Source organism: Xenopus tropicalis, chromosome 10, assembly GCF_000004195.4.
Source record: "Xenopus tropicalis strain Nigerian chromosome 10, UCB_Xtro_10.0, whole genome shotgun sequence".
Taxonomy (NCBI): Eukaryota; Metazoa; Chordata; class Amphibia; order Anura; family Pipidae; genus Xenopus; species Xenopus tropicalis.
The window spans coordinates 46,925,250-46,951,723 of NC_030686.2; the positions used below are offsets into that span (position 1 = coordinate 46,925,250).

The 26,474-nt window shown below is 49.9% G+C and overlaps 1 protein-coding gene and 1 long non-coding RNA gene across 2 annotated transcripts in view; both read left to right on the forward strand.

The window, feature by feature from the left end:
- The first annotated feature begins 489 nt into the window (after nucleotides 1-489).
- Nucleotides 490-5,957, forward strand: LOC100495016. Its single transcript, XR_097417.5, has 4 exons — nucleotides 490-530; nucleotides 2,469-2,544; nucleotides 2,998-3,120; nucleotides 3,415-5,957. It is a non-coding gene; the product is annotated as an uncharacterized LOC100495016 (long non-coding RNA).
- A 2,570-nt stretch (nucleotides 5,958-8,527) lies between these two features.
- The window catches only part of map2k4 (mitogen-activated protein kinase kinase 4), a 47,811-nt gene continuing 29,864 nt past the window's right edge, over nucleotides 8,528-26,474 (forward strand). The window contains exon 1 of the mRNA NM_001113685.1: nucleotides 8,528-8,554. Coding sequence (NP_001107157.1) covers nucleotides 8,548-8,554 — 7 coding nt within the window. The 5' untranslated portion in view covers nucleotides 8,528-8,547. The remainder of the gene's footprint in view (nucleotides 8,555-26,474) is intronic.

Genomic DNA, 26,474 nt, shown 5'->3' on the forward strand with positions numbered 1-26,474 from the left:
AAAGTGACATGATTTGGTAAATGATTGGATATGAGGGGTGAAGGACAGGGCAGAATCAAGGATAAACCCAAGGCACCGGGCCTGGGAAGATGGGGTGATGGTAGAATTGTTAACCATTATAGATACCCCGGGAACAATGTGGGCGTTGGATGGGGGAAAGAAAACTAGTTCAGTCTTAGAGAGTGTTAATTTAAGGTTATCACTGGGCGCATGCATGTTCAGTAGCCAGACAGATCTTCAGTGGAAATATTGTGCTTTATTTTTATCAAATGCAGAAAAAACAGTATTTGCAAAAGTGCAATACAGACTTTTACCAGCAGGGGTCATCCATAACCCTGCAAGCACACTCCTGGCGCTCTATAACTGCCTCTTACAAAGGTTTAACACAGACTCCCAAAAGAAACCAGTCTGCAGCTTTTATAGCCTCCAAACTGCTCTATGCTGCCCCCGGTGGTCAGCATCTACTCTATAAATATTCATTCAGGGAGGCTACCCTCCCCTTTAGGAAGTGGCTTCTCTGAGAGCTCCAGGTAAGTGCTTTATTCAACTTTACTTTATACAAGCAATTGCAATGTTCTGTATAGAAACAAAGTAGTTTTATGTACACACTTTTCTATACATTTGTGCAAACATAGCTTTCTATAAGCAGTTGTTTCAGCACCATTTAAAACCTACTTCCAGCACAGCTGAGGCACATGCTTCAAACAAAGTAGGCCTCAGTTAGTTACCCAAAGCTAATGCTGTTGCACAGTTTGCACTTTTCACACATATATACCACATATATATACAGATTATACACATAGCTATTTACACAAATAATAAATGAATGAATTACTGAATTACTGAATTAATTACTGGCCAGTAGAATTAACATTTAAAGACAATTGAAAATTTTTAGCTAAATTCACTCCTTCACAAAGGTAATGTTGGGACATCCAAGTGGAGATAGCGGACAGGCAGGAAGACACGCCAGTTAGAAGCTCTGGGTTGAGATCAGGAGAGGAAAGATAGATGTGAGTATCGTCAGCATAGAGGTGGTACTGACAGCCAAAAGAACTGATTATTTTGCCAAGTGAGGATGTCCATCCCGTTCAACCATAATGGAGTCGGGAAGGAATTTTTTCACCTCTGTGGCAAATTAGAGAGGCTTCAGATGGGGTTTTTGCCTTCCTCTGGATCAACTAGTAGTTAGGCAGGTTATATATAGGCATTATGGTTGAACGTGATGGACGTATGTCTTTTTTCAACCTAACTTACTATACTGGTATTAAAGAATTAGAATTGTAGATGACAGATGGAGGACAGAAGCTTGAAGAATTGTGACCATTCTCTGAAATCCAGAGCAGATAAAAGCTTTCTGATGTGTACCCTTGCATGGGGAAGGTTGCTGAATATATAGGGGCTACATGCAGGACATTACCATCATGTGCTAATCCAGCTAGAAATTTGAGAAAGGCAGATTTTAAATATTAGGGAATAACCAGTATCTGTAGTTTAGCCCAAGAAAGCAGATTTTTTGTGTAGACAGTGAAAGAGGTGCCTACTGTGCATGCTTGCTGCCTCTGCGCCAACGGAAATCAATCAGGCACAGTAGGCAGGTATGGTGTTCTGGGATCTGTATAGAGTCTTTGATGAAAAAAGTAATACTTAATCTTGAAAAAAAATATATCATTATAAAAATGTTAGATGAGGACTGAAAGTAGCAGACGCTATTATATGATATGTAAGTTTAAAAAAATATTATGTAGAAAAATATAATTGAGCCTCATTCTTCCACATGTCCGAATGGCACAGTTGATACCTGACTTCTGGCCTAAGCAAGGTTAACTGCCAGCTCAAGGACATGCTTAAGAGTCAGACATTGAATGGCTTTATTAGTCATGTCACACAGGTACACATGAATCGCATGCAATGAGGAATGGTACAGTGAAGAGTATTAAAAAGGGCTGCTTGTTGGCTGGAAAAATCAAGATTAATTAGCATTCCCCTTTAGGTGGCCATTAACTGGCAGATTTAAGCTGCTGATTCTAGTCCCTTAGACCGATTTGGCAGCTTATCTGTATATATATATATATTGCACCCTTGCCCTTGTACATTGAGCCCCCATTTTGTCACCTGTCTGTTTCCTCAGTCAGGTGGTCTCTTAGGAAAAAAAGTTGGGGGTAATATGGGTTCCATCAGCCAATTAAAGGACCGCACTAGCATGTATGTATGAGACAGGGGGGCGGTCCTTCCCTTTAGGATTATCCAATGGCAGATACTGCAAGAAAAGCACGTACTTGGGCAAATTGCTTATTCGGAAGAAGCCTTGTCTTACTTACATACATACTTACGGTTTTATACACTGAACATTACAGGTCTCTAGTATTCCCTTTAATACAGTAAAATCTCATTGGCTGGAATGTTCTTGGCACTGCCATGTCATGTGACTTCTCTGGCCCTTCCCTCATCGCTGTTGCTCCCAACAGGCCATCCCGGCGCATGTCTAGGAAGCATCGGCAGAAGCTCCTTGTGAAAATGCCCGCCACGCAAGAAACTAAAGGGGTACGTGTGGCATTCGGTTAATGAGCCCCAGTGACTAGCCATATTCCTTCCTGCTGACAGATCTCGATCGTGCAGGTTTGATTTTTCCGTGGGATTGGGGACCGCATCGGCTCGTTTATGCAGCCCCCAGACAGTCTGTGCCTGTACCCCCCGTTCTAATTCAATTGACCAACCTACCCTGATGTTGCCCACCTGTAAATGGGGATATTGGGTTATGATCCATTTCCGTGGCGACCTCGTACCCTGTATGTCCACCTTAAGACTTTTCTGCCACCAGGAGGCGCCAGCGTCCCAATTGCAATCTGAACAAATCTACAAAGCACTTATATTGAGGCCCATAACACCATGTCTCCCCTTTAACTGGGTTCTATGGGAAAAGGCCCTTGGGCTGGTAACCTGAGGGTGCCTGGCACTTATTCCTTCTCATTCATTCCCTCCTTCTGTCTCTTGCAGGTCCAGCACTAAAGGCACACGTATCCCAGTATTCCGGGGCCAACCCAGAAGCAGCCATGGCAGCAACACCCCGTTCAGACCAAAAGCTCCACTGACCCTGCCCTCGACTCCGACTGTACTGAAGTATGTCTGCTTTAGTTTCATGATCGCTTGGGGCCAGAACTCTTGGCATAGCCACACGTGCCCCTGATTGGCTAGGGGAATAGATATACGTTGGGGGTAATTGCATCTATGTGCCAGTTCTGTTTCTGTATGGGCCAAGCCATATCCCAGCTGTGCCTTTAGCTCAGCACTGCTCCTGCCTCCATGGTTCTTCCTCTAACTTAACCACAGAGCTGTACAGCGCCAGAGCCTGATCTGTTCCCAGTGTCTGGGAGTTGGTGCTTATTCCCATAAGTCATACGGGTTTCTTTTCAGGAGAAAGAACATGATGGTGAAGTCTAAAAGCTCTGAAGAACAAGAGCTTGAGAGAATGCAAGAACTTCAGAAGGAAATGCTGGAGAATCTAAAGAAAAAATGGCAGTTTTCATGGAGGCCTCTTGCCTCTTCCTCCTGGTGCTTCCAGGTTTCCTCTTCCAAAAGGCTCTTGTGAGTCTCCATCTCTGCCAAGCAATTCTGAAACTCCTGGCGCTCCTTGGCCCGTTTCTCTGTGGCCAGTTCAAAGCCTTCCGTAACTATGGAACCAGAAAGGCTCGCTGAGTTTAGCAACAAGGGACCCTGGCAGCCAGAGTATGGGCAAGCACTCATTGGGCACAGCGGGAACCCCCATACCGATCACAGTGCCAGGACTGCTCCCAATAAATTACAGGAGTAATGGCTATTTAGCCACATGGCACAGCACCAATCACACTGCTCCCCAATGGAGCCCTATTCATTGCACAGGGGGACATACTTCCCATTAAGAAGCTATACTCTTACAGTACTGCTGCCTTGAGAAGCCAGGGGGGCCAGACCAAGAATCTCAAGTCTGATTATAACCGGTCAGTGAATTCCCCTCCCCCAGGCACAGACCCCTCACCTGTGAGGCACCAGGATTCCTTCTTGGGAAGGAAGGGTTCTTGGTGGACAACAGTGTTGGGCCTTGCCTTGAACACGCCCATTTCTTTCTCCTGCTTATGTCCCTCTTTGACCTGACCAATGGAAAGAGTCAGGAGGGCGATGGCACCCCACAACCCCAAGTCCTACCCAGATGAATAAAGGGCAATTGTACTCACCTGCTGCTGCCAGTGCTGCAACCTGGGCGTCTCTCGTTTGTCAATCTCCAGCGCAAAGGGCTCCTGCCGGGTTGGCATCTTTACCCTCTTCTCTGGCAGAGAGACATGCCCAAACTCTGGCAGCGGCCGAGCCTTGAACTTGGGGACCTCAAGGGAAAGATCCAGATTTGAGCTTTGCAAATAAAAGTACCCAGGCTGGGTGATGCCCATTATTGCCCTGTGCCTCACTGCCCCCCAAACAGCTGTACCCATGCCCCCCCATTATTGCCCTGTGCCCGGTACCCACACCCTCCATTCCTGCCCTAGCCTGGCACCAGCTGTACCCATGCCCCCATTACTACCCTGTGCCCAGTACCCACAACGCTCAGCTGTACCCATGCCCCCCCATTACTGCCCTGAGCTCAGCAGACCCCACCCTTATACCTCGCTCAGCTCCTCTTTGCGAAGTTCCTCCAATCGCTTCTCTTTTCGCAGAAGCCTCTTTGTCCTGCTCATAGAAGGAAAATGGACAGACTTTAAAGGCCCCCATACACGGGCCGATAATAGCTGCCGATATTCGTCCCTTGGACCGACTCGGCAGCTTATCTCCCCGTGTAGGGGCAGAAACGAGCAGACTGGCCGACCGATATTTGGCCTGAAATTGGGCAGATATCGATCGGCCAGGTTAAAAGATTCAGTCGGTTCGGGGGCCGCATCGGCTCGTTGATGCGGTCCCAGAACCGACTGATACATTGCCGCCTATATAATCCGGATTTCTTTTTTTTTTAACTTCGAGCTCCCCGATATCACCGACCCGTAGGTGGGGATATCGGAGGAAGATCCGCTCGCTTGGCGATCTTGCAAAATGAGCGGATCTTACCGTGTATGGGGACCTTAACTTGTCTTTGTACAAGTTTTGGCCTGAAAGGGATGCCGTAGTGAGGCATTGGTGTGGCTTTAATAACTGGCATCTCCTCTTCCTGCCAGGAACAGAAATGCACAAAGTCAGTACAGACACCAGGCTTTCCGTCTCCCCCCCCCCATACCCACAGATGCCAGTCCCAGCAATAGCACCCCCAGTACAGAGCTGTAGGCTCCCCTAATAGTGGCCAATGGGGCCCAGTGTCCCGGCTCCTCACCTTCTCTTCCTGCGCTGGAAGGCGCACTCTGTTCTTCAGAGCAAAAGCAGGAGAATGAGGCACCATCACTGGGAGAAGTGGGGTCTTTGGGTTTCTTAGTTTGGGTCGGACCATCTTCACTGGGGTGGGGCCTATGAGGGAAGGACAACAGTCAGTATGTACGTTATACAGGGATTACTACAATACCCACACCCTTGATGTGCCACATACCCTCCAGCTCCCTCTGGCGGCTGCGCAGGTGGTACCGTGCTGGAGTTTTCTTAGAGAAGGAAATAACCTGCTCGGCGGTGCAGACATACTCCGAAGCCTCCTCGTGCTTGCGCTTGTCTGTTCCTCAGATCAGTCAGCTGAGGAAGGGGCTGGTGAGTGGCTGTACATGCACCATGGAGGGGTAACCAGGGGGTGAGGGTGCCTGTTGCCCGTTTATGCCCTGGATCATACAGTCTATTGCACAAACCATATCCAGTACATAATGGCGGGTATGCAGGGGTGTGTCTGGGCAATGAGGGGGCAGAGTATGTCAATTCTAAATATTGGATGCCTATATTGGAGGGGGTCTGTTTTTAGGTCTCCCTGTATGTAAATATGTAAGCTTTATATTTTAAAAAATAAATAATATGTAATAAACTCTAAGTTGTCATTTGTCTAATTGATTCTGGCTCCTCCCATCAGCCAATAGGGCATGTAGCCAGGGGGCTTGTGTGTCCCACTGCAGCAGGAAACTCAGCCATTTGCACCACTGTGGTCTTGGGCCGATGGGCGGAGTTGCACCCAGTAAGTCGGTGCAGCGTGGGGTTCTACTTTGGCTCTATTTGCGTAATGGTCTTCTAACGGCCAATGGGATTAGTGCTATGTGCCTGGTAGCTCTAATTGCCTCAGTGGAACATTGCAATGCCCTGACTCATTCATTGGCTGTAAGCATCACGCACACTCTCTTAAAGGAGCCGCTCTTTGCCAACTGCCCATTGGAAATAGGGGCCCCATGGGGCAGTTCTTAAGATGAAATATCCCCTTACTGCAAGTGCCCCCAGATCATGTAATTGCTGGAGTATATATCTGTATCAGTATGAGACACCCCCATACCCTGCACCCAAATAGAACAATCATCAGTTCACAAAACGTTGCACCATTTCTCTTTAGGCCGGTCACTTTAGCCGAGCAGCCTATGGCTTCCTTTATATCTGTTCCCCTCTCCAATCAACTTTTTAAAAACTTTTTATATTTTTTCATTAGTTCAGTAACTGTTGGTCCATAAATACTTGTCACATGGTATGTGGGGGTAACCGGAAAGGAAAAACAGTAGAACAAAATGGCGCTCTAACCCACTTTGGGTGCTTACATATTGCTGAAGGAGGAGATATTAAAGCCATTGAGTGACCCCATATTGTACCCTATGATAGCCCGAGGTGAGGGGGCCCTACCCATAGACTTGTGCCCGAGAGAGATGCTCTCTGGTTAGTACCCAGGTGCCCCATATCTCCAGATAGAATTCTATCTTGTTATCCAGTTGGTATTTGAGGACTTTGTTGCCAATCAACGTTTTAATGAAAGTAGTTGTTCTTCAGAGCCCCATAACCCGCCGGCACAGCTCTTGCTGTAAATAGGGGCCAGAATTGATGCCTGTTTTCCCCCCACAGAATGAATGACCCCGCTAACTGAACCCCAAAACACTTTCTCCAGATTCACAAACAGAAATCCGCCTAAATTCCGACTCAACCACCACTTTTCTGTTTTTGGTGAAAGAAAGACAGTTTACAGACACTTTTGTGAATTTGTCGTTTAAACGACATTTATACAACGTTTTGACGACATTTTTCCCGACATTTTTCCTCGACATTTTCAAAATGGAGTAAAGCTCAGTGTAACTCTGTCAGACCAATTCTAAGCTCTTCTATTTTGTTTGGTTTCCCCCAGTCTCCATCTCACAGCTCTGGTAGGAGCCCCATTGTGGGATCAGTAACATATTAATGGGGATTAGCAGCCTATTGTTAGGGGGCAAGTTTCTGTCTCACCCTAGAACAATAGGGGCAAAAAGCCTCATTAACATTTTATAAACAAGTAAACCACTGATTAAAAAAAGTTGAATTTATATCTTATATATAAAAAGTTTTTACCTCACATTTGCATGATTATGGGAGTTTCAGCTTAATCAATGAGGCAATAATAACATTTTGTGTGAATATATTGTATACATTTTTATTTAAAGGAAAAGTAAAGCCTCCCAGGCAAATGTTTAGTTTTAGCAGCAGTGCCTCCTCTTTAATCACTTCACTGACATTTGCCCCAACTTATCTGTGCCCCCATAGCATGCCCAGAACTACAGAGCTGCCTGACAGCATTGGCCCCCACCTGTTCCCAGCCGCCATCTTGGTGGCACATACACACTGGCCCCCAAACTGGGATATTGGGGTGCAGGGCTGGACTGGCCCAACAGGGCGCTGGATAGATACCCAGTGGGCCCTAGTCCTGTTGGGCCCCTATTCAGTGGCCATGTTGGTGTGGGGCCGGATTGCTGCTGCCCAGTTATGAGTAGGGGCTAGAGAAGACGGTATTTAGACCCTTAAATCTTGTTACAAAAGGGGAATTACACAGACATATAGAAACCATTAGAAAGCCCAGCTTGGCCTGAAATAAATGCTGTATAGTTTCCCTGGGCAAACTGAAATTACCCCTCAGGAAATGCCCCAAAGTGAAATGGCAAAGCCTGCGGGTAAAAGGCTCCTGTCGCTGTGGGACTGGGTTTGATGGCACAGACAGATTTACTAACAGCTAAAGGCAAATTCATTAAAAAAATGTCGGGAAAATGACAAAATCTGAAAACTGTCTGTTTAAAAGACATTCACAAAAATGGAGATTCACTTTTGTGAATTCCCCGCTAGGTGGCGCTGCACAGGAGTAGCCGGACACACAGCAGAGCAATAGTCCCAGCACTACTAGACTTTCTCCACAAGAGGCCCCGCCTATGCTCCCAGCGTCATGCCGATCGTTGCATAGGAGGCGGGGTGGTGGAGACGTCATTTGGAGGCGGGGCTGTGACGCCAGCGCGGGGGATTGTGGGAAGGGGGCAGGCTCAGTGGGGGTTGCTGCATTGCAGCCTTCATTTGGTAGCGAATATATTAACAATGGCGACTTCCAACCCCAGTAACAGCGGCAGCAGCGGTACCAGTGCGGGCCTCGGGCTCCAAGGGCAGTCTCAGCAACACAGCACCGTCAACAGCATGCAGGGTAAGCGGCCCCCCAGCCCCAGCCCTCTGTATCTCTCATTGTCTCCCAGCACCCCCAGCCTGTCTCCCACTGTCACCCAGCACCCCCAGCCTGTCTCCCACTGTCACCCAGCACCCCCAGCCTGTCTCCCACTGTCACCCAGCACCCCCAGCCTGTCTCCCACTGTCACCCAGCACCCCCAGCCTGTCCTCTCCTCTGTCTCCCACTGTCACCCAGCACCCCCAGCCTGTCTCCCACTGTCTCCCACTGTCACCCAGCACCCCAGCCTGTCTCCCACTGTCACCCACTGTCTCCCAGCACCCCCAGCCTGTCTCCCACTGTCTCCCACTGTCACCCAGCACCCCCAGCCTGTCTCCCACTGTCAACGGCCCAGGCTGGGGGTGCTTCGAAGAACCAGTGGGTACGGATTGGAGACAGGCAGCAACCACCCCATTGCCTGTGGCGTCCCAGCTGTCAGCCGGTGCTTGGGTGCGACGTTGGGTTGCAGTGGAGGCCTGGGGGTGCTTGAGGTGGCGTGGTCAGTGGGAGACAGGCTGGCAAGGCGTGTGGCTCCTCGGGGAAAGCCAGCATGGGCTGACAAGTTCGGGAGACCCAGAGCGCTCTGTCTGCGTGCTCGCGTGACAGTGGAGACAGGCCCTACGTGGGCTGGGGGTGCTCGGCGTGGTGACAGTTTGGGAGAGCAGTGGCTGCACACGACACTGTCACCACGCACCCAGCCCTGTCTCCACTGTCACCACTGGGGCAGCACATCCTCAGCGTGTCTCGCCTGTCACCCACTCTCCGGCACCCCAGCTGTCTCCAATGCCCACTGTTTCCCACTGTCACCCAGCACCCGCCGCCTGTCTCCACTGTCACCCACTGTCACCCCAAGCACCCCCAGACCTGATCTCCCAACTGTCCACCCACTGTGGCGCCGTCAGCTAGAGCGGCGCGCAGAGACCTCGTCATTGCTCTCGACTCGTGTACTCCCCACTGATGCACGGGAGACAGCTGGTGCTGGGTTGCAGTGGGCGACAGGCCTCGGGGGTGCTGGGTTGAAGTGGGCAGACCAGTGGGGAGACCCAGCAACCACCCAAGACCTGTGCTCGCACTGTCCACCCAGCACCCCCAGCCTGTCTCCCACTGTCCCGGCACTGTCACCCCACGCACCCCAGCCGGGTGCGCGTCTAGCCTGGGTTGGACCACGTCTGGTGTCTACCCACTGTCACCGCAGCACGAGCCCCCAGCCCTGTCTTCGCGCGACTGTCTGACACTGTCTCGGTCGCAGCGTCACCCAGCACCTGGCAGCACAAATAGAAGAAGATACAGAGGACTAGAGCTTTAGGGCCGCCCTTATCCCTGCATGCTGGTTATGACGCAGTGCGTTTTGCGAGAACCTGCACCTTGGCAGAAACACGAAGGCCACGCAAACTGTGACCGACCTGCTGACCAGCCATGTATACTGGGGTTGAAGTCCGACCAATTGTTAATAATATTCAACTACCAAAAATGAAAGCGCTGACATATGCAGAAACGCACCCACTGAGACCAAGCACCACACTTCCCACAATCCCACCGCGCTGGGCGTCACAGCCCCCGCCTCCAATGAACGAATCGCTCCACACCCCGCCTCCTATGCAACGAATCGGCATAGAACGTTTGGGAGCATAGGCGGGGCCTCTTGTGGAAGAGCTCTCAGTTAAGTGCTGGGACTAATTGCTCCCTGCTGTGTTGTCCGGCTAAGCTCCTGAGCACGCCAACCTAGCGGGGAATTCACAAAAGTGAAATCATCCATTTATTGTGAATGTTTTTAAACAGACAGTTTCAGAATTTTGATCATTTTCCGACCCATTTATTATAATGAATTTGAGCCCTTTAAGCTGGTTAGTAAAGTTGTCTGTGCCATCATAACACCGAGTCCACATAGCGACAGGACCTTTTTACCCGCAGGGTTTAGCCAATTTCACTTTTCGGGGGCATTTCCTGAGGGGTAAATTTCAGTTTCCCAGGGAATACTAATACAGCATTTATTTCAGGCCAAGACTGGCTTTTCTAATGGGTTTCTATAATGTTGTGTATTCCACCCTCCTGTAACAAGATATTAAGGGTCTAAATACGTCTATCTCTAGTCCCCACTACCACAATAACTGGGCAGCAGCAATCACGGCCCACACACCTAACATAGGCCCACTTGAAACCTCCAAGGCCTGTGCTCGCACTGTCCCCAACTACCCACATAGTCATACCGGGCAGCACCCGACAGCCTGCGCCTCGGTTGTCTCTTACTGTCTCCCACTGATCACCGCAGCAGAACCTGTGGGCCAGTCCAGCGCAGCATCAGCTGCACCCTCATCACTCTGATCCCTCCCACTGATCATGTTCCGGGGCCCAGCTAGTGATACTGGCTCTCGCGCACCTCTATCACTCGCCACTAGATGTCGCGGCTGGGAATCCCACGCGATGCGACCCGCCGACCTCAGACCTCCCTACTCTCGCGGTTCTCGCACCAGCCCCTCTCGTAGTATGCCCTGGGAATCATCGCTCTCATCAGCGGCTCTACCCACCAGCGGGACCATTTAAATATGCCCATTGCCTGCGCCTCGCAATACCTGCATGTGCACTGCCTCGACTGTACAATCATATCGAGCAGGCACCTGCGCTCAGGCCTGATAACCTAACTAAACATTTCGCGCCCTTGGAGTGCTACTTTACTCTTTTACCTTTGTACACATCACAAAATGTAGTACACAGCAATTATCTCAACCTCCACACCACATAGATCTCTTGTACTTCATTGCTCATTGATTAAGCTTGAACTCGCCTAATCATCGCAAATGTAGGTAAAAACTCATCTTGTTTATATACTACACAGCATACTGACCCAACAGCTCTCGATCATCTTTTTCCTCTTAATCTCCAGCGCACTGGTCTCACCAAGTCATCCCAGCCTGATCTACCCACTAGCTCTCCCTACTGTCTATTTCTCTCAGCATTCACTCACGACATAGTCGCTGTCTACCTCGACGTCGTCCGAGCTTTCTTGCAGCCTACTCCCTAGCGCTGTCTCTCCACTTGTCACTAGCGTGACAGACTGCGAGTACATCCCAAGCACCTAACTCGCCACGCCTGTACTACCAACTGTATGGTCCTGACATCTAGATCACCCATTAAAATGTTACTGATCGCAACAATGGGGCTCCCAGCACGTCAATCGCCAGCCCAGTGTCATGGCCCCTACTGTCGACGGTGGAGACTGGGCACTGTAATCACCCCACAAACAGACAAGAAAGACAGAAGCCCCTTCCAGCACACTTTTGGTCTCCCAGGCTGTCCTGACACAGGCAGGTTCTATTTCTGAGCATCTGTAGCCTCCTAGACTCCACCCAATTTTTTTGAAATGTCGAGGGAAACACAATGCGAACCGTGTGGATACACCAACATGTCGCCTTTCCAAACTGTACCACCACCGCTTTGTAATAATGATTGCCGTACCTTAACACCGGACCAGAACTCTGTTCACTCCACTACCATAAATGTCTGTTAACCTAGTCCTTCTCTTTCAAACCACAGAGCACCCCAGAAAAGTGCGTGCGGCCAGTCTGACTGTTCCCGGTAATCTTGCCACGGTCACTCCACTGTCTCATCTTCTGGTTCCTGTGCATCTAGCAGCACCCAGCACTGTCTCCCAACTGTCTCCCACAAGTCACACGTTTCATGCAACCTGCCCAGCGGCTGCGCTCTCCCTAGTTATCTCGTGCTCGCCACTGTCTTAATGTTCCCCCAGCACCCGCCAGTCCTTGTCTCGGCCACTGTCTGCGCCACTGTCTCCCACGGTCTCGCGCACTGTCTCACACTGTCAACAACCAGGCCATGTCTATATCACCCAGCACCCAGCCAGCTGTTCAATTCCCATGTTCTCCCACCAGTAAGCACGGCTGTGCCGGCCGGGGTCAGCTATCCCCAGACTCGTGGGCCTTCTCCTCCTTGTCTCCCACTGATAGCGAAACCCAACTACAGCTACCCCACTCCTGCCGCTCTCCATCTTGAATCTACAACACTGTCACCTGCACAGCATCTCGCCCAGCTGTCCTCGCACTGTCTCCCCAAGCCACACCCACCTGCCCCTCTCCGGTACTGTCTCGCACCACACCCCAGGCCTGTCTCCCACTTGTCTCCCCAATACCACACAATGACGGACCCCATGCGCCTGCAATCCATCACCGTATCATGTCTCGGGCCAATTTCCTGATCTGAGATCATCTTACGCCATCCGGCCACCAGCCCCTGGGTACTGCTGATACCTACCGCTCAGAGAGGCATCTCAGTCATCTCGGCTCACCAAGTCTCATGGTAGGGGCGCGTGTCTCCCCTCCCACTGTCAACCCTGACAGGCCAGCAGCCCCCAGCCTGTCTCCCAATTGTCACTCATACTGCAACCCCCAGCCTGTCTGCCGCACTGTCGAGCTCACACAAGCACCCCCAAGCCTAGTCCTCTTCCTCTGTCTACCCACTTGTCCAGCCCAGCACCCCCAGCGCTGTCCTCGTCACGCACTGTCCACCGCAGCACACCAGCCTGTCCTCCTCCTGCTGGGTTCTCCCACTGTCCCAGCCCAGCTACCTACACCTCAGCCTGTCACCTCTCTCCTCTCCCTTCTTTGTCCTCCCCACATGGCTCCACATACAGCACCATGGCCCAGCCTGTCCTCTATCCTCTGTCCTCACCACTGTCACCACACAGCACCCCCAGCCTGTCCACCTCATCCATGCTGTTGCTCGCGGCACTTGTCAGCAGCGTACACAGCACCCCAGCCGTCCTCTTGGCCTCCTGTCGGGGTCCACTGTCATCCGCACGCACCCTCCAAGACCATGTCAGTCCCACTGCTCACCCACTTTTGGTTCTAACTGCAGCACTGCTCATCCAGCCCTCGCCCCTTCTCTGTCCCCTGGGTTACCCCCACATACCATGCTTTTCGTGACAACTCGCCACTGTTCACCTATTATGGACAGACAGTTTCTAGCACCGCCCAGCCCTGTCTCCACCACTAACATGTCACTGACAGCCACCAATAAATCCCGAGTAACCATGTCCTTCTCACTCAGTTGTTTAAAAAAAGTGTGTACATTGGAGAGAGATTTATAAAGGGAGGCATAGGGCTCTACGGCCTAAAGTGACCGGCCCTAAGAGAAAATGGGCAACCTTTTGTGAACTGAATTCCCGATTTGTCTACGCTCTATTTGGGGTGCAGGGTTGGGTGTCTCATACTGATAACAGAGTATATACCTCCAGCAATTACATGATTCTGGGGGCCCACTTGCAAGTAAGGGGGATATTTCATTCTTAAAGATGCCCCATCTGGGGCCCCTATTCCTAATGGCCAGTTGGCAAAAGAGACGGCTCCTTTAAGAGAGTGTGCGTGACTGCTTACAGCCAATGAATGGTCAGGGCATTGCAATGTTCCACAGCACCCTGAGGAACACACACACCAGCCACTAGTCCTCAATCACTTCTCATGTGTCCTGCCCCATCACCTGAGTGCCACCCAGATTAAGCCCACCGCTCAGACATCTGCTCCTCCATCTCTGCTGTCCTGCGCTCACTATTAGAAGACCATTACCGCAAATGAGCCCAAGTAGAGATCACCACCGCTGCACCGGACTTACCTGGGTGCACCTACCGGCCCATCGGCAAGACACACAGTGGCTGCAAATGGCTGAGTTTCCTGCTGCGTGGGACACACAGCCCCCGGCTACATGCCCTTTGGCTGATGGAGGAGCAGAATCAATTAGACAAATGACAACTTACAGAGTTTTAATTACATATTTATTTTTAAATAAATATAAAGCTTACATATTACATAACGGAGACCTAAAAACAAACCCCTTCCAATTATAGGCATCGCCAATATTTAGAATTGACAATACTCCGCCCCTCATTGACAAGTACACGCCCCTGCATACCCGCCAATTATGTACTGATATGGTTTGTGCATAGACACTATGGCACCAACAGCTCTGGTATACCCCCTGGTGCTCCACAATAGAGCTCAGCGCAACAAGGCCAACCCCCAGCTCGCTCTCTCACTCCCTCTCTTCCGAGCTTATGTCACCCAGCACCCCTACGCCTGCGCTCTATGTGTCATCGTGTGTCCTACGCCCCACTCATCCGATAGCCCCAGTTCCCACCCCAGCAGCCTCGTTGACTCCTCGAATCCTGGTATGCCCGAACTGTCACCCTAGACCAACGCAAGCGCACCACGAGCAGCATGGCACTCCCCGAGAGCCTTATCGCTTTCATCCTCTGTCTCACCCCCCACTTGTCACCCGAGCTGTTACAGTCACCTTCTGGTACCTTCTCGCCTCTACCCACATAAACTGCGCTCCACGCCGGTACTACCACCCGCACCCTCAGCCTGTTCGCTCACCTCTGTCGTCCACCACTGCCAGCCTCAGGCAAACCGGAGCTGGGAGGGGTAAGGCCTGTCCTCGGCTCCTCCACATGTCTCCTCCACACGGGTGTCACCTCTAGGCGAGCGCTACTCCTGCGTTCAACGTACTCCTCTGTCATCATGTTACCGTACACTACTTGCATCTCGAGCACCCTCCAGGCCTTGTTCCTCCTCCTCTGTCTCCACTCGCTCACCTCACTAGCAGGCCCCAGCACCTGCTCCTCTCCTCTGGTACTCCCACTGATGTACTGGTCAGGATACCCAAATCTAAAACACCCAAAGACCCCACTTCTCCCAGTGGATGGGCCTCATTCTCCCTGCTTTTGCTCTGAAGAACAGAGTGCGCCATTCCAGCGCAGAAAGAGACAGGTGAGACGGCACCGAGCGCAGACCCCAGCCGCCTCTCGGCTCTGTACTCACCCACGTCACCGGGCCCCCATCAACACCCTCGCGACCGACCTGACCCTTCCCTCTGTTCTCCCGACTGTCGACCGCAGCACGGCCACGCAGCCTGCCCTCCTCCTCTGTCCTCCCACTGATCACCCAGCTCTGTACTGGGGGCAGTCACCCCAGGCTAGTCTTCTCTCTTCTCTCTGGTTCCACTGTCAGGGACTGCGCATTCCAGCGATCGCGGACGCACAGGCTGTCCGTGCGGGTGCCTCGTGTGGCCGCCGCACGTGTGTCACCAGACGGAACGCAGCCCACCCTGCGCGAGCTCTGGTCCTCTCGTTCATGTCTCTCCGGACCTGTCTCACCTTGTGCATTTCCTGTCAAGCAACCCCCAGCCTGTCTCTCCATCTGTCTTCCGCGCGATGTCAACGCGAAGAGGAGAATACGCACCCCGCAGCTGTCCTCTCTCCCTCTTTGTCTCCCACTGGACACCGCCACAGCACACACCACACCTGTTCCTCGCCTCGCTCTGTCTCCCACTGTCACCTCAGTCACTACGGCCCCCAGTCTGCTCTCTCTCTCACGCGCCGTAAAATCTTCTGTACCACACTGTCACCCAGCAGCCCGCGCGCAAGCCTGTCCAGCTTCATAGGTCCATAACACGGTAAAGGATCCGGCTCATCTCTGTTCTCCCGACTGTCACCCCAGCACACACCCATGCTGTGGATTTCCTCTCAACATCGTCACTAAGAACCCTCCTTTCTAAAGCATCTTTCCTCTTTCCAAAATCCACTCCATCCATAGAAATAGCCGCATGTTGTGCCATCTTTTCCAATTAGCTGCTGTATTCTCACCCCACCCCCCGTGAATTACGGGATAGCCCTGCCGAGTAGACCGAATCCACTCTTCTCGCACGTGGGCCGACTGTGTCCCACGCACTCGAAGTTTAAAAAACAAAAAACACACACAACAATCCACAGCTGTAGGCTCCTTACCACTGACCAGCCCGGCAATTAATCGTACCTAAAGCAGTGCCTAGTTCTCACGTGGATATCCCCGTAGCGAGCATTGAGAGCGAGTAAGTCCCGATTGGGTGCTCCTCGAACTCGAATCCAGAAGTTCTTTAACGCCTCTGGTTGTCACGACTCGCCATAGTCGTTCGGCAATTTCAGGCCAGTTATCTGTCGGCCCCAATCCAGGGTCCTGCCTCGTTCTCTGCCGGAGCGCCGCCACCTATTACAAGACACCAGGAAGCCGTACTTACACCCTGACTCCGACTGGCTCGCTATTTCGTGTTGCATCCGCGCATCTAATCGGCAGCTATTTCGGCCCGTGCACGGGGGCCTTAAAGTCTAGTCCCATTTTCCTTCCTACCGACAGGAACAAAGACGGCTGCCGCGAAACAGGAAGCGATCTGAGGACCTTCGGGCCAAAGAAGGCAGCTGAGGCGAGGGTTATACACGGTCACTTCAGGCCAGTAAATGGGGGCAATGCTAACACTAGGCGTTGCCTGGTACTGCGGCACCACCGCGTACTGCGGGCCATGATACCAGCCAGAGCCTAGGGAGGAAGAGGGTGTGGGTCGGAAGGGCAATAAGGGCGCAATGGTCAGCCTGTGTTGGGGGGCAGTGACGGCCTAAAAGCGCGCAATAATGGGCCATCCACCAGCCTGGGTACTTTTACCCTTTCTACTCAACTCTGGATTTTCCCCCGCTCCCATTCAACTCGCTTCGCAGAGTTGGCGCAGTCTCTCCGCAGAGACTAAAGGCCAACCCGGCGGAGGCCTCTTAATGCGCTGCCCACTACAGCGGTCTCTATCCAGAGATACCCGTATAATTCTGATGTCCCTAGTACAATTATGACACAGCTGCAGGTGGTCTCGCATTGCTCCCATTGCGTGTGCATAGGCGACCGATCGGTGTGCAGATCCACTGCCTTGTCTTGGCACCATTCACTGTTTACTTCCCAGTCGGTTTCCAATATATATGGATTACTTTGTTTAGGTGTTTTATTTCTTTTCTGGTTCGTCTGCATACCAGTCTCTTGTCCCCAGGCTAACCCCTCTTATTGTCCGGATAGCTTATGAAAGAGGTGTAGTTGGAACCTCAAGTGAATATGGGTTCTCCGCAGTGATGGCCTCTTCAGCGGTAGCCTGTGGTGGGTTCTCCAGTATCCCTTTAATCCCTTGGCCTGTGTGGGTAGTCTCGCCAGTAAGCTACACATTAATCTTCTGCTTCGGCCGGTAGTGGGTTCTCACCAGCGGTCCCTATCCCCTTGGCCGTGTGGGTTCGATCCCCAGTCCTCCCCTCAGATACATTGCGCTGTGCCTGTGCGTTTCAGCTGCAATCCCTGAATTCCCTTGGCCTGCCTCGAGTTTCTCGTCTGCCAGGTGCATGTGAATCTGCACTACCTAGTTTTCTTACTCCTATGGCGCTAGTGTGTTGTGTTACAATCCTAGGCTCTCCTGCGCTGATTCCTCTGTCGCGCCTCGTTGTGTCGGGCTTCCTACCAGGCCTCACCCTGGATACCTGTCCAGGTAATGGGCCCTGTGTAGAGGTTATCTTTCCCACCGTTTTTGCTCACACTTCAAAGTCTCCTCTTTGCCTGATGTGGGTATCTCTCGGTCCTATGCCCTTGACTCCCTATTGGCCTGATGTGGGTTTCTCCCGAGTCCTCCCGTTTTTTGGCCGTGTGTGGCGTTTCCTCCCAGTTCCCCATTATCACTTTGGCCTGTGTGGGTTTCCAGTATAGCTTTTATCACACCTAGGTCGCCTTGCCTGATGTGGGTTCCTCACAGTTCTTCGCCACTTTATCGACTTTGAGCTCTGTGATTGTGTTTTCCAGGTGTTCAATCATATGCTTTCTCCCTCTCAGTGAGCCCTGTGCTTGGGGTTCGCATGCAGGCGCCCAGCTTGGCTTCCCTTAGGTCCCTTCCGTGCCCTGATGATCGCTGCGTTCATGCCAGCCTGGCTCCCGTCTACTCTCTTTTGGCCGCGGTGTTTTTCCGGTTACTAGTTACGGGAAGCTTTTGACACTCGGCCAGCTACCGAATGAGGAAACCGGGCCATTATGCACGCGTTGGCACTGTAGATAGGGAGTTCTTCCAGATACCCAGTGGCTTTCCACATAGAATTGTCGACGCATTCGGCCCTGTTGCCACTGAGAAGTGCAGGCCCCAGTTCCTCCTTCGGTGGATAACCGATTGGGGCATGATCGTGGGAAGCAGATCTCAGCCTACGGAGGAAGAGCGAGCAATGGCTCCATGGGTCACTCTCCATTTGGCCGTAGTGAAATGGGTGTCTCAGTAGTCTTCCTCCTTATCTTTCTCTTCTCTACATTTGACTCCGTCCGTGGGTCTAGTCATTTTCATGTTTGCCTCTACCCTAATCCCTATGTTTGCCTTGTTGTGTGTTGCGTTCTCTTCTCCAGAATACGCTCTTCGCCTTCTTTCAGAGTCTTCTCTAGATGGCCCTTTGCTAGAGTGTGTCATGTTCTCTTCTCCCAAAAGGAAATCGCTGTATGGAACTTCCACGGAATAACGGTCCACCAATCTCGCCTTGGCCTACGACTGGGTACTATCGATTCATGGCGCTCTGGCAACTGGTCTCAGCTCCTGTGAGTGGCTTTAAGTCTACTGATCCCATGGCGACTGAATTCCATGGGGAGGGGCCGCTCTCTCAGGGACCGAGATGGTGCTGAGTCCCTACCTCTTCCTTATGACCCTAGTGTGCGCACCGTTGCCTCCGAGATTGCTCCCCGTTATGGTCCCCCTTGGTGTGATTTTGGTTTCCACAGGAAGAACTTCTCTTTGGGAAACTTGCTGGGTAGATGACTTATTAGATTGTCCAGTCTCACACTTTTAATGTGGTATTGTTTATTTATGAGCCCATGGTACATAGAGAGTATAGCCGACACCTTTGCATGGGCGCCAGACATCGTGATATAGGCTACGGCTTGGGGCCTACATGCTCAGGATTTCGGCAGGCCCTCCAGAGAACGGAGTCATGTTAACGATAACTAGGCAGAGGAATCTTTATTCGGCACGTTCATTCGGGGAGAAAACAGGGATGCCGTTCGGTATACTGGTCTTGCAACGTGCGGCTGGCTTTTACGCGGTTCTGGCTAGGTCGACTTGTACGTATTATCTAAGGTCGGCGAAACCGAGGTATTGCTGATGGTGCTCAGCTGGTCATGGGAGTTCTTTGGCCTGAGTCGCTCGCGGGCCAGAAGCCCCGTATGTGTACGTGTATATGAAGAACGCCTTGCGGAGGAGGAGAAACGTAACAAATTAGACTCAGAGATGGAATATGGCGAGAGAGAACATGAGATAAGTATGAGATATAGTAGCTATGTCTTCGTCATTTGACAGAGCCACGTCTAGGGGACAGTTTGGGAGCCGAGCCCAGAAGGGTGCCTTAGTTACTCCTCGCACTATCTTGGATATACTGTACCAGTTGTATTTAAAAGACATAAGTTGAGGTGTGTTTATGGCCTCGCTTCACATATATATAATCTAATTTAGGGTCTATATTATGTATAAAACGAATCTATGTTCCTATGTCACGATTCTTTAGGGCATACATTTGCGAAACTTGCTTTGTATCGCTCTTCTGCTATGGCACCTGCTTCCTTATATCAGATGATTATGGTTGAAACGTTCAGTATACGACTCGCTATTATCTGGTAAGCAGAGTCCTGCCCTGTCTATAGGATGGATTACTGGACTAGTCTGTATATGACGACATTTACTGTCACCAGCTGGCATTCCATGATTCACTCATGGCTGTGAGTGGCCCCAATACTTGTGAGAGCAGTAGGTCTTAGCGTCCTCTGCCCACTGCTTTAATGGCTTAAGATTCTAGCTAATCTGTATAACAGAGCAATCTGTCACAGTGAGTTCTACAGATGGCGCTAATCTGATCCCCCATAATCGTAAGCAGCAGTGGTGCGCGCTTAGCTTAATGGCTGCACGAGTTCTAGACTATCTGTCTATGATCTGCACAGTTCAGTTACATACGAATGCTCGTCCATCAGTGGCCGACAGCACCCTCCATTCCACTCTGGAATCCATCACAAATCCTGTACAGCAGCTTTGAGCTCATGCCGGACTGCTTTCATGGCTGACAAGGAATTCTTATTGGCTATTCCTGTGGGATCCAAGCAGAGCGATAATCATTAGTTAGTCTAACAACTGGTCTGGCATCTAAACACACCGAAGATCCTCTGTCATCATGCATACCGCGCCCCACCCTTAGGTTTCCTTTGGTTAAGCAGCCGGAGTTCGTGCGCGCGGGCCTCTTAATGGCTGAGTTATTTTCCTAAGCGAACTATGCTGTAGCATTCATGACCAGAGCATATCAATTGCTTCATCCTAGAGCTGAGCACAGAGTCCACTGCCGAGGTGCGACTAGTATTGCGCCCCTGATCAATCAGCGTGAATTTGAGGGAGAAGGCCACAGAGGAAAGTTCACATTGACATGGCATTCCAAAGCAAAGAATTCCAGTCCAATCGCAGAATTTGACAATTTGGTATTTAAAGGGAATCACTAGATGAGCCCTGCTTAATTGTATCAGTGTATGAACGGGTAAGTATGTAGTGTGACAGTTAGAGGATACCAAGTGCGCTTTCTTCCGAAATAAGCCAATTATTCTGTTGAGCTCCACAATACGCAGGACCTTTGCTCATTTGCCACTTGTCTTGCGCACAGGTGAGCTAAAAGCTCTTAAGAGGAGGGGAATACCGGCCCCCTAAGTCTCATCACAACATCTTGCTAGTAGCGGTCCTTTAATCCGGACCTCGGGCCCCACTGGCGAACCCACTCCATTTACCCGATCTTATTTATTGTTCACATAGTGCAAGACATCCCTTGCCTAGACTTGGTATGGGGCGAAAAAGAAACAGTGTTATCCAAAAAATGGGGTGGAGGCATTATGGATATTAAAGATCATGAAGGTTAAACACCACTGTGGTGTCATAATATATAAACAATTTTCATCATATAACAGCAGGATAAGCTCTATGCACAAGAAATCCTGAGGATAGGAGGACAGCGGAACATGCAGCACTTGATTATGACGACTCTGCAACATCCTTAAGCCCATATATAGGTCGCAGACCTTGATAGGGAATAGCCTTCATTTCCTATTAAAAGATTCCTTTTCACCAGTCGCGCCAGCAGCTACTGAGAACTTGGCTATGGCTATTCCCGGTTATTTATTAATGCACCCTTTACCCCCTGCTACCAAGACCTTAAGGTCAGCCCATGTTATTACACAACTCATTGTGAGAGGCATGGGAGTTTAAAGATTTCCACTTATAGTTAGTGGTTACGTGACCCTGTTATGCTTAATTAAAAGACTTACAAGGAAAGGATGGTTTTCATGTTGTTGTGCTGGGCAATCTCTATAGGGCCATGTCGGCTGGTGTAGGTCGAGGTTCCAAGAGTGCATCCTAGCGCTATTAAGGACACCAAGATTTCTAGTGATTGTGTCTCAGCAGTCGAGTATTGAAGTGAGCACGCTATATCGTAAGTAGCTTTGGCCATTGTAGTTTTCTCAGTATATCTCAGGAAGTGTTATACTCAGACAATTACTTACCCCTCCCCCCATGCTTCTGGTTTAATAATTAAAATGATAATATTACTTGTCCTCTATTAGTTTAATCAATGCTATGCTTATGTTTGTAGACGACATTGGTTTTATGTCTTTTGGTGATTGACTGATTTGTGTCGTTTATTTTTTGTCTTTCAGCCTTCACCAATAACCTCTTTGTGAGAATTAGCACTACAGTAAGCATGACTGATTTAATTCCATTAGTTATGCGCTGGCATTGTATCCTAAGATATTCTTCCTTCTTCTCGGCTACGTGGATGTATCAGCACACTTTCAGTTCTCCACTCAGGCACATCCCAGGCGCCATGTCCTTGTCGTTTCACTGAGTGGAGGGGGATGTATATACCTATGCTGCCCAAATTGCTCCAAATAACGCACGGCGGGTACGGTTAATGTTCTGGGCTTCTGTACCAGCCCAGGGCCCCCACAGGCCTTTAGCAGGGAAGATCTGTGCCCATGGAGATACCGCCAGCACATGCTCTGGCCCCTGGCACTTACCTGCACTTAGGGACCCACTTAAAATATACTGTATATATAAAACACACAATACAAAGCTGAGTAGAAATTCATTTATATTCTCTTTACATGGCCGCATAGAAACAAATGCAGTCTGCATCAGAATGTAATAATTAGCCCTGTAGTATCAGCTTCTATGACAGATTTAACATCACATCTATTGTTATCGCAATCAGATATTTCTCCTATATCCCAGTCTCGTGTTCTACTCACAGCATGCAGCCGGCAAGAGCCCCATCTGCATGCATTGTGCATGTAGTCCACTCACCTTATAGTTATTTCAATCTGCCTTCTATACACTACCGAATGGTCCTCTAACCAATCACCTCAGGTATGGTGAATTTAGCGCCATCTGTGGGAATGGGTAATTTGCTGCCTTTGCATGAACGCCCCTATAAATAGTTTACGGGTCTTGAACTGCAGCCTACCCTTTGGCGCCTGTGCTATCGGTAAGGCGACACTATAGGATAACCATACACGCAATTCCATGTAAATTGCTCTTTATCAGGCCTGTACGTCTTTGCGCCTTTTAAGCATCATTGGTCGCTATAGTATGACACGCTTGGGTACTATGGCGTAAACAATATGCCTACCTAATGACCTGCACAAGAGGACTCACACATCTTCAGACTCTTTCCTAATAATTTGCAGTCTGGAATTGCAGTGATTCTGAGACTCTCATAGGCATCAGCACGTTTGCTCATTTTCATTTTCTAGCCAAATCAGGCATGTAGCTTGTTATGTCGCACAGAATTGCTTTTAAGAGTTTGTACAGCAACCGACCGTTATTAAACGTCAAGCCATGTGATCATGCTCAACGTACTGCACATTGCTAATGATCGCTCTTTATCTAGCTATTTGTGAGGCAGCTGGGGCCCCGTCGTAACTCAGTGGTTACGTTTTGATGCCATCACGGAAAGTCGAGAGAAGGATCCCCATTCTTGGGTTAGGCTTCTTTGTTCACCATTTAGCCGGGACTAGAAGTTGGCAGCAACAATACCTCCTTCCTCAGCGCGGTCACTTCCATTTTATGGTTGAAACGGTCCACACTTTGGACACTCCATCTGAGCACTTATCTTCCGGAGGCAAAATAACTAATGGTTGACAACAGTACTGGTTTAGGATAGGTCCTCACGGACAGGCACAAGCTCTCTAATGCTGGTACGATTAGGTCACTGAGACCTCAATCTTCTAGGGGCCTGCTCTCCTGGATCTAAACCCAGGAAGGCTTCTAACTGGGCGTCTCTTCCTGCCTGGCCGCTATCTCCACTGGTGTCCGGCTGAGCGCACTTTAAGCGTTCAGAGTGGCAGGATTGTTGATAATGTGAGGGCAGAGACAAATTTTTCCAAGAGTATCGGGCGGTCTCTTTTAAATATGTTTTTTCACAACATTGGTCTAACCTGGCGCCTAGTCAGTCTCACACATGGCTAAGGGTGCAGTGGGAGAAGTGAGGATCATTTAATTTTTATTAGCCCTTCACAATAGTCCGGTCAAAATAATTTAATGATTGGACCGGCCCTTAAATCCTGTTCGGTTAAACCGCGGGTTCCGACCTTATCACCAGATCACCTTATCACTCTTATGGAGGCAGCCATATGCAATAAAATAAATACATACGGCAGAGCAATGGCTTGGGATTTATGTCAAAAATCACTTTTAAATGCGTTGGGTGCATTTGTGCCGGAATGCAGTAAATTTGGAATTTCTTTTGGTGAGGGCAATGCTGCATTCTGGGTAAAAAAAACTGGTAAATTGTATCCAAAAGGGGCAGAATGATGGGCATGGATCCGCTCTATTGGTACAGTTTTAGTGGCCCTAAAGGGGGTGGTACATTGTTTTTATTCAGGAATCCTTACCGTATAACAGCGGGGCTGCAGTTTATATTCCGTCGTTTGCCAGCATTTTAATTATTAACTTGGGAAGGAGCCTTTAATTAAAAGTCCGATGTTAATTCCTTTTTATGAGCCTCCCGGCGGAGTAAGACTGAGTCGCTGCCTCACTAGTCATTTGCTCGGATAAAAACCACCATTGTTTTCCATTCTCGTTAGCTGGTAATAAAAGCAAGGAAAAGATTGGGTTATGGGGTGTGATTGGCCGAGAAGCCGTCCCCCCATCATCCCTTCCCTATGTTTGATTTGTTAATCCGCTCTGAATTACTGCATGTTACATTGCGTGGGTTTTGGTGCATAGGTTTGTTTGTTCCCCTCTAGGTTGCCTTCTGCCCCTCTCCTAGTTAACTCTGGCACCGGCACCTCCACACAGCAGTGCTGTCATTGGGAATGAGCCTTTCAGATAAAGGGTAACTGATCCATCAGCGGTGGCTTGTACCTCTATAGATCCCTGCAATAACGTACTGTTCCCCCACAGCTCCCTGCATTCTTATACATATAACCAAGAGGCAAAGCATGCTGGGAGATGTAGTCCGCCAACAGCTGGAGCCCCAAAGTTGAAATCAATTATCCATTTTAAGGTGTTTTTAATACTTTGAATCGCTTTGTGTCATATGGAGGCCACAAACTAAATTTGGGTCAACAAAAGCTGCCTACTTATTGCCCCCACACAGTGTCAGCAGTTTATTGGCCAGTGTATGGTGCCCACCGATTGGCCTACCTGGCCAAAAATTGACTAGATATCTATTAGTCAGATTTGAAAATCTTGCCGGCATATTAATGCGTTTCTTGGCCGACAGGACTGTACAGACCGGTCGTTGGCCTATTGTGTTAGTATTGTGTTGGTAGCCAAACAAACTTGTTACTACAGCCCCCAGCAGCCCAGGGACAGCCATAATCTCATCTTGCCTCCGACTATGCAAAGGCAGGCCTTTCAAACAATGGAAACATAGGCAAGACTGAATATGCAACCGTATATCGTACCGTATCGGCTTCAGCTGCCTGTTTGTCTGAAAGGCTTATTGATGTTTACAGCACTGCTGCCTGGGCATGCCATTGACGGACTTAGCCAAGAGAGCAGAATAGATTGAATCAGTAGAAACTACTGGGCTACAGAATTGTTAAGGCCAACTTATTATTAACTTTGTATTAAATAGAATCAGCCTGTTGCTTCCCTCTGCAGAATAATGTGGGGGTCCCCCTGTGCTGGGAGTAGGCCCCCCCCCTGTATGTAGGCCCAGGTGCACGGCCGGGGTTCCAGCGCTTATTTATAGCAGCCGGCAGAAAATAGTCTGTAGGAAGTGGCACGGAACGGCCTCTGGAAATATGCGGAAGGCAAAGCTTCCACCTGCTGCAGCCCACGGACCTCGATTTAGCACTGGCATACGCGACTGTTGCACTGAAACTGATCCAGCGGGATTAGAACTACAACTCCCAGCAGGGTTTTCCTCTTAACATTGTCTTTTATAGCAATTTTTAGCTTTCTGCACTAAAGCTTAATCTGACTTATTCATATCTCTGTGCAGACCATGAGCAGTGCTGCTCCTGCTGAATTGTGCTTAGTACAGGGGAATCCCTATGTGCTATAGTTTTATGGTATCTCTCTGTACAGGCTATGGGCAAACTTAGGGGGCTGTTCCTGCTGAATTGTGCTTAGTACAGGGGAATCCCTATGTGCCATAGTTTTATGGGATCTTTCTGTACAGGCTATGGGCAAACTTAGGGGGCTGTTCCTGCTGAATTGTGCTTAGTACAGGGGAATCCCTATGTGCCATAGTTTTATGGTATCTCTCTGTACAGGCTATGGGCAAACTTAGGGGGCTGTTCCTGCTGAATTGTGCTTAGTACAGGGGAATCCCTATGCTGCCATAGTTTTATGGTATCTCTCTGTACAGGCTATGAGCAAACTTAGGGGGCTGTTCCTGCTGAATTGTGCTTAGTACAGGGGAATCCCTATGTGCCATAGTTTTATGGTATCTCTCTGTACAGGCTATGAGCAAACTTAGGGGGCTGTTCCTGCTGAATTGTGCTTAGTACAGGGGAATCCCTATGTGCCATAGTTTTATGGTATATCTCTGTACAGGCTA